The sequence below is a fragment of the Triticum aestivum genome, chromosome 5A, assembly GCF_018294505.1.
Source record: "Triticum aestivum cultivar Chinese Spring chromosome 5A, IWGSC CS RefSeq v2.1, whole genome shotgun sequence".
NCBI lineage: Eukaryota > Viridiplantae > Streptophyta > Magnoliopsida > Poales > Poaceae > Triticum > Triticum aestivum.
The window spans coordinates 587484893-587497839 of NC_057806.1; the positions used below are offsets into that span (position 1 = coordinate 587484893).

General features: G+C 47.2%; 1 protein-coding gene across 1 annotated transcript; it reads right to left on the minus strand.

Annotated features, from left to right (window-relative positions):
- Positions 1 to 278: 278 nt before the first annotated feature.
- On the minus strand, positions 279 to 3611 carry LOC123105043 (uncharacterized). Its single transcript, XM_044527014.1, has 5 exons — positions 2897 to 3611; positions 2654 to 2812; positions 2471 to 2569; positions 738 to 848; positions 279 to 631 (listed from the first exon to the last, which is right to left on the minus strand). Exons 1-5 carry the CDS (start codon positions 3419 to 3421, stop codon positions 446 to 448), a joined length of 1080 nt encoding a protein of 359 aa, XP_044382949.1. The 5' UTR covers positions 3422 to 3611; the 3' UTR covers positions 279 to 445.
- Positions 3612 to 12947: the final 9336 nt, after the last annotated feature.

The window sequence follows — 12947 nt, forward strand, 5'->3', positions numbered from 1 at the left end:
GGTCCCAGGGTATCATACAGAACATCTCCACAGCCGGAGGCTGGCTGAGGGAGAGCACCTCAAATTCGAATCAGAACAAAAAAAGAGAAAGAAAAAAAGGGGCCGCAGAGCATCAGTTGTTTGTGCGTTTGGCTTTCATGAAAAAATTTACACCTTATATTTTGGAATGGAGTCAAACTATGATCAAAGTTTGAGCCAAAATACAAGATGTACTCCTTAAAGATTGAAAAAATAACATCCCTGTCACAATTCAGAAATCACGAGCGAAACATTACGGCTGAATCTCTCCAGGAAAAAACATATCAAACCATCAGAGTTCATACATCTGGCAGGCATCGACCATCAAGAACCAAAGCACAACCAAGCTCGCAACCACACGCACACATAGCATAGCATAGCACATCATTATTACACAACAACTCCAACGCCCGAGCTCACTCACGGTCTAAAACAGGTTCTGGCAGGACTTGTCCTGGTCGGACCGGTGCGCTCGCCGCTTGCTGCTCCCCGTGCCCGAGGTGGGCTTGTGATGGTGGTCGGAGCTCTTCGACATCGGCCTGCGGCGCGAGCTGGAGAGGTGGGGGTCCGGCCTCGCCTTGCTGCGGTGAGAGCTCAAGGATTCCTCATACTCCTGGCAAGAAGTTCAGGGTCGAGATGAGAGAAATGCTTTTTGGCTGCTCGAGGATGAAATAAGGGCGAAAATGGATGAAAATTGTGCTGGCAGTAGGCGGTGATACCTCGGATCTGCTCTTGGAGAAAGGTGTTAGGCAGGGGTTGAGATCTTTGACGAACATTTCGTCAGGGCTACCATAGTTTGGTGGCGTCTCCGCTTCGCCGATGCTGCACTCCTGCGATGACAGCACATAGGAAAAATGGATACGATCAGTCATTCAAGTCACACAGATAGGTGGCCATCAGTCATGCAATGTAGGATTCATTTGTGTAGGGGGTATTTTTATGCTCTTGTTGCAACAGATAGTTTGCAAACGGCAAGAATGATAAAGCTCTTGAGAAGAGTTGGAACTTGGAGTCTGGAACAGACTAAACAAATTATAACCATGAAACATAGGTAAGGGATTGTCCTTGCAAATTTGGCGGCGCAGAAAGTGTTCTCAAATATCACTTGGAAAAAAATAAAGAGTATGAACTGAATATGAGATAAATCTAACAACTTAACATCAAAACAAGTTAAGAACAATTGGAAGTTGTTAACAATGTGGTGTACCCGTATTTAAAAAAAGAAAGCAGGACAAAGCATGAGACAGTAGACTAAAGTTACTCCTGCTGTATCTGAATTAAGGTGTGAGGTGTACTTTTGATTAAGTCATCAAAGTCCATGAGAATATTGATAATAATGGGCATTCCTCCAAAAAGGACATAAGAAACACGCAAACCAAAACGTTCTAGAAGCGCATTCCAAATATTAAAAGCATGGTTCTAAAAAAAGCCTTTGCAGATATATTTTCCATTTGTATAGCTTAATGGCTGTTAAACATTTGTCAGGGCCATTTAACAGTAACAAAAATATTAAGGTTAGCCCAATGCAAATGTCATTTATATAGCTTAATGGCTGTTAAACATTTGCTAGGGCCATTTAATAGTAATAAATACTCCCTCCGTTTATTTTTAGTCTGCATATAAGATTTGGTCAAAGTCAAACTTTATCAACTTTGACTAAGTTTATAGAAAAAAATATCAAGATTCACAATATGAAATCAATATTGTTAGATGCATCATGAAATTAGTTTTCATACCATATAGCTTTAGTATTGCAAATGTTGATATTTTTTCCAACAAAGTTGGTCAAACTTTACAAAGTTTGACTTTGACCAAATCTTATATGCAGACTAAAAACAAACAGAGGGAGTATACGATCCCCTCTACCAATTGTAAGTTTGTAACATGGCACAGTACATTAGTAGTATGAATCTTTTATCAAAGCATAATTCGGTCAAATCTTCTCCTTTCACTGTTTCCATGGACAATTTGCGTAGCAAAGATTGACCTGGATCGTCCTGTGTGCTCTTTTTCATGTATAAATATGTATACTTTTCTCTGATTCTTAAATAGTAAAATCTTGTAGAAGGCCGTTTGCCAGTGGCCGGTGGGGTGACCGTTTGTTAACCATTTGCAGTTATGAAGACATCAAATTCTGGCATTGGCATGGTTGGCCTCTGGATTATTACTCCTAAATCAGCAATAATTAATATGGATATCAGCGACAATTAATATGGATCGAAGGGGATATTATTTTTGAACCATAGCACATGGATTAGCAGGTTCCGAAAGATATGTGTGTTGCAAACGTAGTCACACAAGTCTGAATTCAAGAAAATAACCAAAAGCAATTTGCGGAATAATATGTACACCATCTAATAGTGACAAATAAAATTGTTGAAGCATCTGCAAAACAAAACTGGCATATACACGTTCAATCTTAACAAAAGAACTGTGCAGCAAACGATCATACCAGAGAGAAGGCGGTCTCCTCGTTAAGCACGGGCGTGCTTGGGGAGGAGCAATATTCATCATCAAAACATGATCTTGAGGTGTTCTTCTCGGCCTTGACCTGAAACAATAGCAACCGAACATTAGATTGGTACTGAAAGATTGCACTAGGATTAGGAATGCATCAGAAATCGTAAGAACATGCCTGGGCGAGCTCATCGGCGAGGCATTGGATCTGCCCGGTGAGAGCCGAAATCTCATCCCGGACGTGGCGGTCCGGCTCAGTGTCCGGGAACAGGACGGCGTCCTTGAGCGTGCTGATCTCCTCCCGCTGGCGCAGGCACAGATCCTTGAGCCGCTCTACCTACTCACCATTACCACGATTACTCCATCAGCAATTGATAACACAGGAGGAGGAAGGGATGTGTGTTCACTAGCAGCGGCGCACCTCCCTGTCCTTCTGCTGGAGCTGGAGGCGGAGCGCGGCGATCTCGTCCTCCTGCTCCTTGTTCTGCGACAGGAGCTCCCGCTCGCTGCGGAGCACCATGGCGAGCGTCCGCGTGTTGGCGTTGCCGCTGTTCTTGACCTCGGTGAGGGCCTTCTTCTTGGCCTCCGGCGGCGCCTTCTGGAACAGCTTCCGCGACAGACCGGGCAGCTTGGCCCCGCTGCCGTTCTTCGCGGGGGCGGCGGCGGCGGCGGGAGGGACGGGGAGCAGGTTCTTGGCGCTGGGCTTCTTGTCCATGGAGATGAGCCGCCGGAGCACGGAGCCCAGGTTGCCGTGCGGCTGGGGCTGCGGCGCCTGGCAGCGCAGGTCGCCGCGGCCGGATCTGACGGCGACCAGCGCGCGGCTCCCGTGCTGCTGCCCCGGCGTCCCCGATGCGGCGGCGGCGGGCCCGGCGCGGCGCGGGGACGGGGAGGGCGACGGGGAGTCGTCGTAGGAGGCGTAGCGCGAGGCCGCGGCCGCCTTCCTCATCTCTCTCTCCTCCTGCTAGCCGCGCTGCCGGAGCTGCCGCCGCTTGGCTGTGGCCTGTGGCTAGAGTGGAGTGTGGTGTCGTGACGCCGCTTTGGTGCGCAGCGTGGCTTTTCGCGTGGAGGGATTGGGGGGTGGAGCGGAGCGGCCGGCGGCGTTCGAAATTCGAATGGAGCAGCAAATGATGGCGTCGTGTTGCGTTTCGGGCTCTCTTTTTTGGTGCCTACTGTGGCATGGCAGTGTCGGCGCCTTTTGCTGCACGCCACGTTCGGGGAGGAGGAGGGATCCAAAGTTGAGGTTTCGGACGGGGTCCATAGCCGGGCGTATTTCGTTCCGCCATGGCGTTTTGCGGGGTTTGATCACACAAGTGATTTTTTCCCCCAATTTTCTTTTGGGAATCGTTGGAGAACGGCGCACTGTACGAATTTTCCACGGTGCGCTCACGCAATTAGCCCCCTGCGCGAGACGCGTGTATTTGGTGGACCCAGTCAGACCGCTCCTTCCTGCCTTATCTTTTCCCCTCGCACTTCATCCCCTACCTTCAGCCACACCCCCTCCCAGCGCCATGTTTCTTCTCTCCCTTCTATCTTCTCCGCCGCCCATCCCCTTCTTCCCTGCAGCAAAATAAGATGAGGAGGGGCACAAAAGCTGGCGCGCGACGCGCCCTGGCCGCTGCAAGGAACCTTGCGGCAGCTGCAAGCGAATGTCATGGCTGGCTTCGAGCGCTCCTCTTCATGGTCGCCGCAGCCGAACGCGCTAGTCACCATGGCTAGCTTCCGATTTCCTTCCGTGAGAGCCGCATCCCGGACGACGGTGGTGGTGCTGGAGCCGTTCAAGCGATGAGCTTCAACCGGCAAGGCGAGGACCTCACTGACCGGAAAGCTGCAACCGGCCACACAATATGCTGGAAGCGGTGTTCTCTGGAGCTGGAACCATCGTCCATTTTTGCTGCAATCAGCAATCGTCATGGGGTGAAGAAGGCGAGGTACGGTGCTACTACCCAAGAGTTTTTTTGCTGGAACCGGATCCTGGAGATGCTGGAACCATCTTCTTTTTTTGCTGCAACCAACAGCTGCCGGGGTGAAGACGTCGAGGTACAGTGCTACTACCATATAGTTTTTTTGCTGGAAGCGAACGGAGAAAAGGTTGCAACCTCTATTGCTCGATGATGCAATGGGACGGCGTCGAGATGTGTTTTGCTGGAACCGGCAAAAAAAATGCTGGAACCCATAAGAATTTTTGCTGGGAAGATACACAAGAATTTTTGCAGTGGTTGACGTGATGGTGGTTCTTTTTGCTGGATTCGATGATTTTTTTTGCTGCAACCAGCATGTGATTTTGCTACTACTCACAAACTAATGAAGTTTGTGTTTTTGCCGAGGACAAGGTGGTTCGACCTGAACGACGGTGATGAGCGGAGGCGCCGGCGGTGCCTTAGGGATGTTGCAACCATGGCGACTAGAGCTGGAACCGGCCGACGGGCGAGCTGCAGGCGTCAATGTCATGTGGCGGCCGAGGGATGAGTGCAGGTGGCACGGGTGGCCCGCGAGCAAGAGACGAGTTCTTTTTGGTGCTGGGGCCGGCGTTGCAGCGATTAATCTGGTCGAGGAGGAGCGGCGCTGCCTCCGGCGAGGAGCGGCGTCGCGGCAGGGGACCATCTGTAGATTTGATCAACGAGCACGAGCAGAAGAAAGGGCAAGGGCGCGGGGTGAGCTGGGCGTCGGGCGGAATCTAACGACCCCGCAGCTCGCATCGTATGGTTGGGGTGCTAGCGGCCCAAAGTTTGGGCCGGCGCGCGGGCGCTTATCATTCCCTTTTCTTTTTGAGACAAGTGACGTTTTCCCAAATGATAAGGGCATAGCCAACGGGTCACACTGGACAGGTGCTCCAGGTCTTCTCGTTGGGTTCAACAGTCCAGCTCATATCAAACTGCTGCTTGCAGATGAAAGCGGACTCCTGCAGAGAGAGGAACTCGTCTCCTCGCTGCCAAAAGGAAGATAAAGAGGAAAAAGCAACAGAAATGGCGCCCGGTTGCTGTGCTCATGCTCTCCTGGTTCGAGAAAAGGACGAGCACTCATTCCTCCTTTGTATGCGTCACTAGTCCTATAGACGGTGGCTCGCGTTGAGTGGCTAGAGTCATAGACTTTTTGTTTAAAAAAAAAGATGACCCCCTGCATCTAGGCGATGCATATAGCCACTTTATTAATTATTATCACTAGACTTTACAAAGCTAAACAACAGCAGGACTAAAGTCACCGTTTAAACAACAACTGTTGTTACACCTATCCAATTGATGAAGGGGCGCAGATAGTTTGGGCTTAATACCAAACAGACATCGCAGCCAAACTTAAACATTTAAGACCTGAGGTCCCAATCAGGATGCCTGCCGGGTATGAGGCCGTCGCAGCCACCTGCCACCAATCCATCTTCAGAGCTGTACTGTTGCATGTCCCGTGCAAGGTCTCTCTGCCATCGACGTCACCACGATGCCCGACAGCGTCATCCTCCTGCGCGAGTCCATCCTCCCACAGCGAACTCCGAATCTGCATCGCGCCACGCCGTCAAGATCCGACGCCATCAGTGTGTCGGATGAATCACCGCTCCACCAAAGAATCCGTCCTCTGATCCCTCGATCACGTGTGTACCTCCAATGATGCCCCCAAGGAAGGAACGACACCAGAGCGCCGCCGTCATCCGATCATCCGATTTAGGGTTTCCCCCGGAGATAGCAAAGAGTGGCCTTGAACTTCTCCACGGTGATGCCTTCAAGAAGGGAACGACGCAGATAGCGCCGCCACCGCCGGCCTTAGAAGACGCCGAAGGCAAGTTTTCACCCAGATCAGTTCGAAGAGATCCAATTCTCGTGCACGGGCCGCCGTCACCACCAGCACCACCAGGTAGAACCCTAGAACACCAGCAGCTCAGTGAGCCGCCGACACCACCGCATCCAGATCGCCGCCCACGTCAGGCCACCGCCATCCCCCGCGCCGTCCGGGTCAGAGACGGAGCCGCCGACCGCGCACAGGGACCACCGTTGCATGCACACGCCGGAGCGCCACCGAGAGGCCAGCGCTCGCCACCACTTGCCGAGGGCCGCCCCCACGCGCCCCGAGCAAACTCCCACGCACACTAGGGGAAACCGCGAGCGTGAGCCCTGCCGCCGCCCCCAATCCCGCGCCGGCGCGCCCCGCCTCCAGCGCGCGGCGATCCACCCGCGCTAGATCCAGCGAGTCATGGGAGAAGAGATCCCGCCGCCGCCGCCGCCGACCGGGCTTTGCCCGGCGGCGGCGAGGAGTAGAGGTCGGGGGAGGGACAAGGACGCGGCGGCGCTAGGGTTCCCCCCGGTCGCCGCGCAGGGGCGACACGGGAGAAGTCCTTTAAAAATGGGGGCTTTTTTATGGGGGAGAATTTCACTTCCCCGGCCTCTGCACCAACTAGGGATGCATACGACCATTTTTAGTATGAGTACCAAGATAAACATGGTCCTCGGATTTTTTTAAATGAGTATCAAGATATTTTTTGATGAGTGGTTTCACCACACACCAAACTTGATCCTCAATAAATGGAGGAAAACCCCTGTGCATCACCTGTCAATTATAGGAATTGAACTCGGGTCATTAGGCTGCACAACCGCATGCCCAACCACTGAGCTAGAGTCATAGACTATGGTCTCATTTTTATTTGCTGTCGTGGATGTACTGAGGCAGCACCAAGTGCTGCCTCCATTGTACATGCCCTAAGCGGCACATGTGTGGCATGAATCACTCCAGACCTGACTTTTTTATAACTAAAGTTATCATCTAAAAAATTAAACTTATCATCAGAAAAGAAAGTTGTCATGATTAACAACTAAAGTTGCCATCCCTGCGCCACTAAAATTGCCATCAAAATTGTTCGGAGTTGACATGTGTTCGTGTTACACGTGTGGCACTTATGAGGGTCCTTTTTCCGCAAAAGATCCCGTGAGCGATATACTAGTTAATAATAGTTAAATGCAGAAAATCACCGCATTAAAGGCTAGGTTATGAGGAAATACAGTTCTACAATTTTATTTTATGTCTATACGGGTTCTAGCTACATTTTTGTCCGAGCTTATGCTCCAAACCAGCCTATACGCAAGATCCATCGTAGCTAGAAGAAGCCAAGCGAGGGTGCTGTTAAGTCAATGTTGATGCATCATTTCATGTGGAAAATATGACAGGAGCCCGCAGGGAGATAGCTCGAGATGATCGAGGTAATTTTCTGGCAGCAGAGACCCATGTGCTACCCCATGTTTCTAGTGCTGATTCAGCAGAAGTAGACTATCCCAAGTGGTTTGATCCTAGCTGAAAAATTGGGGTGCACTAAACTCAACATCGAGTCTAACAGTACGGTGGCGTTAGAGGCCATCTCTGATCGAAATGCTTATATGGGAACTGATGTTCCAATCATTGCAGAGTGTTCTCTCATGGCCATGGAGTTTGCTAGCATCGTTTTGTCCACTTCAGCAGAGAAGCAAATATGGTAGCAAATTGCTTGGCAAAACACTATTTTAGCATTAATGAGTCTGAATCTTGGGAATCCAATGTCCCCGAATTCATTCTTCATCACTATGTAAACACCTTGCTATTATTTGATGAATAAAGTTGTTATGATAAAAGAAAACACCTAATCTATGGTAAACCTTTTGCGTAAATCACTGACTAGCCGATTAGAGCATTTTGATGACGTTTCTGACAAGTGGGTGCGGGTGCTGCCTTTTGATGAGGTGGCATAACAGATCACCAGGCGGCGTTAGACGAGGTTTGGTCCAAATTTACAAAATACTCTCTCGGTTATGTAGGCAAACAAACAGGATGCAGAACTTGGCCCAAAGCCTGCATCATTCCCTCCGTGTAGGCTCTGTTGGGCCAAGCCCTGGGGAAACAAACACGCCCTTGGTCTGTCGCGGTAATCACCGCTTCAGGTGTGGAAGACCAAGGCACCCTTAGCTAGCAATATGGGATACCCGGACATGTAAGAAATAAGGGTTTTGCGTCTTCTCGAGCAATTTCTTCATCGGAGAGTTTGCTTGACCGATCTGCCACCGCTCGACTCCCCTTCTCCCCTTTACATGCTCGGGCTGACTAAGGGGATGGCTAGCCCGTCTACCCGGCCTTGATAGGGATTAGTGTGACATATGGTTTAGGTTAATCTACATCAGATTTTCGACAAGGCGTCATGGTAGACTCGACACTCGCGCAAGGGCATGGATGGGGAAAAGAATAGAAGATTGATATTCAAGAGTTAATGAAGAAATTGTACCTGAATGATACGTCTCCACCGTATCTATAATTTATGAAGCATTCATGTTATATTTACATCATTATATATGATTTTAGTGTGCTTTTATATTATTTTTATAGACTAATTTATTAATCTAGTGTTTAGTGTTAGTTCTTTTTTTTGCATATTTTGGTTTTGTAGAGAAAATCCATATATAGGAAGGTCCAAACACGATGAAAATGTATGATGACTTTTTATGGAAAATAAGAAACCCTAGAAGCTTTGGGAGAGGACCAGAAGATGGATGTGGGGCCCACAAACCCAGTGGTGCGGCCTACCCCCTAGTCGCGCCATCCAAGCTTGTGGGGCTCTCGTGGCTCCGTTTGATCTAATTCTTAGCTTATAAATTCACATATTTGAAAACAATTTATTTGCCGCCGCAAGCCTCTATTCCGAAGCGATCTCATCTCGAGGCCTTTTCCGGCACTCAAGCAGAGGGGGAACTCATCCATGGAGGCCTCTTCATCAACCTTGTTGTCTCCATGGTGATAGTGAGTAGTTCATCCTTGGGGCTAAGGGTTTGTACCAGTAGCTATGTGTTTGATCTCTCTCTCTCTCTCCCACGTTCTTGATGGATTCCGATCTTGATTGTACCATGAGCTTGATTAATAGAGTGGGATATTACGATGTCCATCTCCCTCTATATCCTTTTGTGGTTAATTGAGTCTTACTCTTTGAAGTTTCTTTATGCTGGATTGAATATTCTAGATTTGAGATTACTTGATGCATGTCTACTAATTAAATTGCGGATACCTATGGTGACATTGGGGTAATGTAGGCATAAAGGTTGAACGATCTATATTATGGTCTTGTCGTAGTACGATCTCCAGGGTTATCCATTACACTTTGGGGGTGGTTCAATAGATTGATTGGAAACACGACTTTGAGGTGGTTTGCTACCTACGCGATTTCATCCTACTTTCTCCGACAGAAATAAAAACTTTGGAGTTATTATTTTCTGCACTTTGAGGGATTACCATGATGTTCAATTATGTTGATTACACTAGTGAAAGTATGTGAAGGAAATATGCCCTAGAGGCAATAATAAAGTTGTTATTTATATTTCCTTATATCATGATAAATGTTTATTATTCATGCTAGAATTGTATTAACCGGAAACTTAGTACATGTGTGAATACATAGACAAACAGAGTGACCTAGTATGCCTCTACTTGACTAGCTCGTTAATCAAAGATGGTTAAGTTTCCTAGCCATAGACATGTGTTGTCATTTGATGAACGGGATCACATCATTAGAGAATGATGTGATGGACTAGACCCATCCGTTAGCTTAGCACTATGATCATTTAGTTTATTGCTATTGCTTTCTTCATGACTTATAATTGTCCCTATGACTATGAGATTCTGCAACTCCCAAATACCGGAGGAACACTTAGTGTGCTATCAAACGTCACAACGTAACTGGGTGATTATAAAGATGCTCTACAGGTGTCTTCGATGGTGTTTGTTGAGTTGGCATAGATCGAGATTAGGATTTGTCACTCCGATTTTTGGAGAGGTATCTCTGGGCCCTCTCGATAATGCACATCACTATAAGCCTTGCAAGCAATGTGACTAATGAGTTAGTTGCGGGATGATGCATTACGGAACGAGTAAAGAGACTTGCCGGTAATGAGATTGAACTAGGTATGATGATACCAACGATCGTATCTCGGGCAAGTAACATACCGATGACAAAGGGAACAACATATGTTGTTATGCTGTTTGACCGATAAAGATCTTTGTAAAATATGTAGGAACCAACATGAGCATCCAGGTTCCGCTATTGGTTATTGACCGGAGATGTGTCTCGGTCATGTCTACATAGTTCTCGAACCCGTAGGGTCCGTGATGTCTACTACACAACCTTCTTCTTGTAGACGTTGTTGGGCCTCCAAGTGCAGAGGTTTGTAGGACAGTAGAAAATTTCCCTCAAGTGGATGACCTAAGGTTTATCAATCCGTGGGAGGCGTAGGATGAAGATGGTCTCTCTCAAACAACCCTGCAACCAAATAACAAAGAGTCTCTTGTGTCCCCAACACACCCAATACAATGGTAAATTGTATAGGTGCACTAGTTCGGCGAAGAGATGGTGATACAAGTGCAATATGGATGGTAGATAAAGGTTTTTGTAATCTGAAAATATAAAAACAGCAAGGTAACTAATGATAAAAGTGAGCACAAACGGTATTGCAATGTGTTGAAACAAGGCCTAGGGTTCATACATTCACTAGTGCAAGTTTTCTCAACAATAATAACATAATTGGATCATATAACTATCCCTCAACATGCAACAAAGAGTCACTCCAAAGTCACTAATAGCGGAGAACAAACGAAGAGATTATGGTAGGGTACAAAACCACCTCGAAGTTATCCTTTCTGATCGATCTATTCAAGAGTCCGTAGTAAAATACCATGAAGCTATTCTTTCCGTTTGATCTATCATAGAGTTCGCACTAGAATAACACCTTAAGACACAAATCATCCAAAAACCTAATGTCACCTAGATACTCCAATGTCACCTCAAGTATCCGTGGGTATGATTATACGATATGCATCACACAATCTCAGATTCATCTATTCAAACCAACATAAAGTACTTCAAAGAGTGCCCCAAAGTTTCTACCGGAGAGTCAAGACGAAAACGTGTGCCAACCCCTATGCATAAGTTCACGAGGTCACGGAACTCGCAAGTTGATCACCAAAACATACATCAAGTGGATCACATGATATCCCATTGTCACCACAGATAAGCACGTGCAAGACATACATCAAGTGTTCTCAAATCCTTAAAGACTCAATCCAATAAGATAACTTCAAAGGGAAAACTCAACTCATCACAAGAGAGTAGAGGGGGGAGAAACATCATAAGATCCGACTATAACATCAAAGCTCGCGATACATCAAGATCATACCACCTCAAGAACACGAGAGAGAGAGAGAGAGAGAGAGAGATCGAACACATAGCTACTGGTACATACCCTCAGCCCCGAGGGTGGACTACTCCCTCCTCATTAGGGAGAGCTCCGGGATGATGAAGATGGCCACAGGAGAGGGATTCCCCCCCCCTCCGGCAAGGTGCTGTAACGAGTCTAGATTGGTTTTCGGTGGCTATGGAGGCTTCTGGCGGTGGAACTCCCAATCTATTCTGCTCCCTAATGTTTTTAGGGCATATTGATATTTATAGGTGAAAGAAGTCGGTCAGGGGAGCCACGAGGGGCCCACGAGGGTGGGGGCTGCACCCAGGGGGGTAGGGCACGCCTCCCTACCTCGTGGCCACCTCGAAGCTTCCCTGACGTCTACTCCAAGTCTCCTGGACTGCTTCCGTTCCAAAAATAAGTTCCGTGAAGTTTCAGGTCAATTGGACTCCATTTGATTTTCCTTTTCTGTGATACTCTAAAACAAGGAAAAAATAGAAACTGGCACTAGGCTCTAGGTTAATAGGTTAGTCCCAAAAATCATATAAAATAGCATATAAATGCACATAAAACATCCAAGGTTGATAATATAATAGCATGGAACAATAAAAAATTATAGATACGTTGGAGATGTATCAAGCATCCCCAAGCTTAATTCCTGCTCGTCCTCGAGTAGGTAAATGATAAAAACAGAATTTTTGATGTGGGATGCTACCTAACATATTTCTCTAAGTAATTCTCTTTATTGTGGCATGAATGTTCAGATCCATAAGATTCAAGACAAAAGTTTAATATTGACATAAAAATAATAATACTTCAAGCATACTAATAAAGCAATCATGTCTCCTCAAAATAACATGGCCAAAGCAAGCTATCCCTACAAAATCATATAGTCTGGCTATGCTCCATCTTCACCACACAAAGTATTTAAATCATGCACAACCCTGATGACAAGCCAAGCAATTGTTTCATACTTTTGATGTTCTCAAAATTTTTCAATCTTAACGCAATACATGAGCGTGAGCCATGGACATAGCACTATAGGTGGAATACAATGGTGGTTGTGGAGAAGACAAAAAGGAGAAGATAGTCTCACATCAACTAGGCGTATCAACGGGCTATGGAGATGCCCATCAATAGATATCAATGTGAGTGAGTAGGGATTGCCATGCAATGGATGCACTAGAGCTATAAGTGTATGAAAGCTCAAAAGGAAACTAAGTGGGTGTGCATCCGACTCGCTTGCTCACGAAGACCTAGGGCATTTTGAGGAAGCCCATCATTGGAATATACAAGCCAAGTTCTATA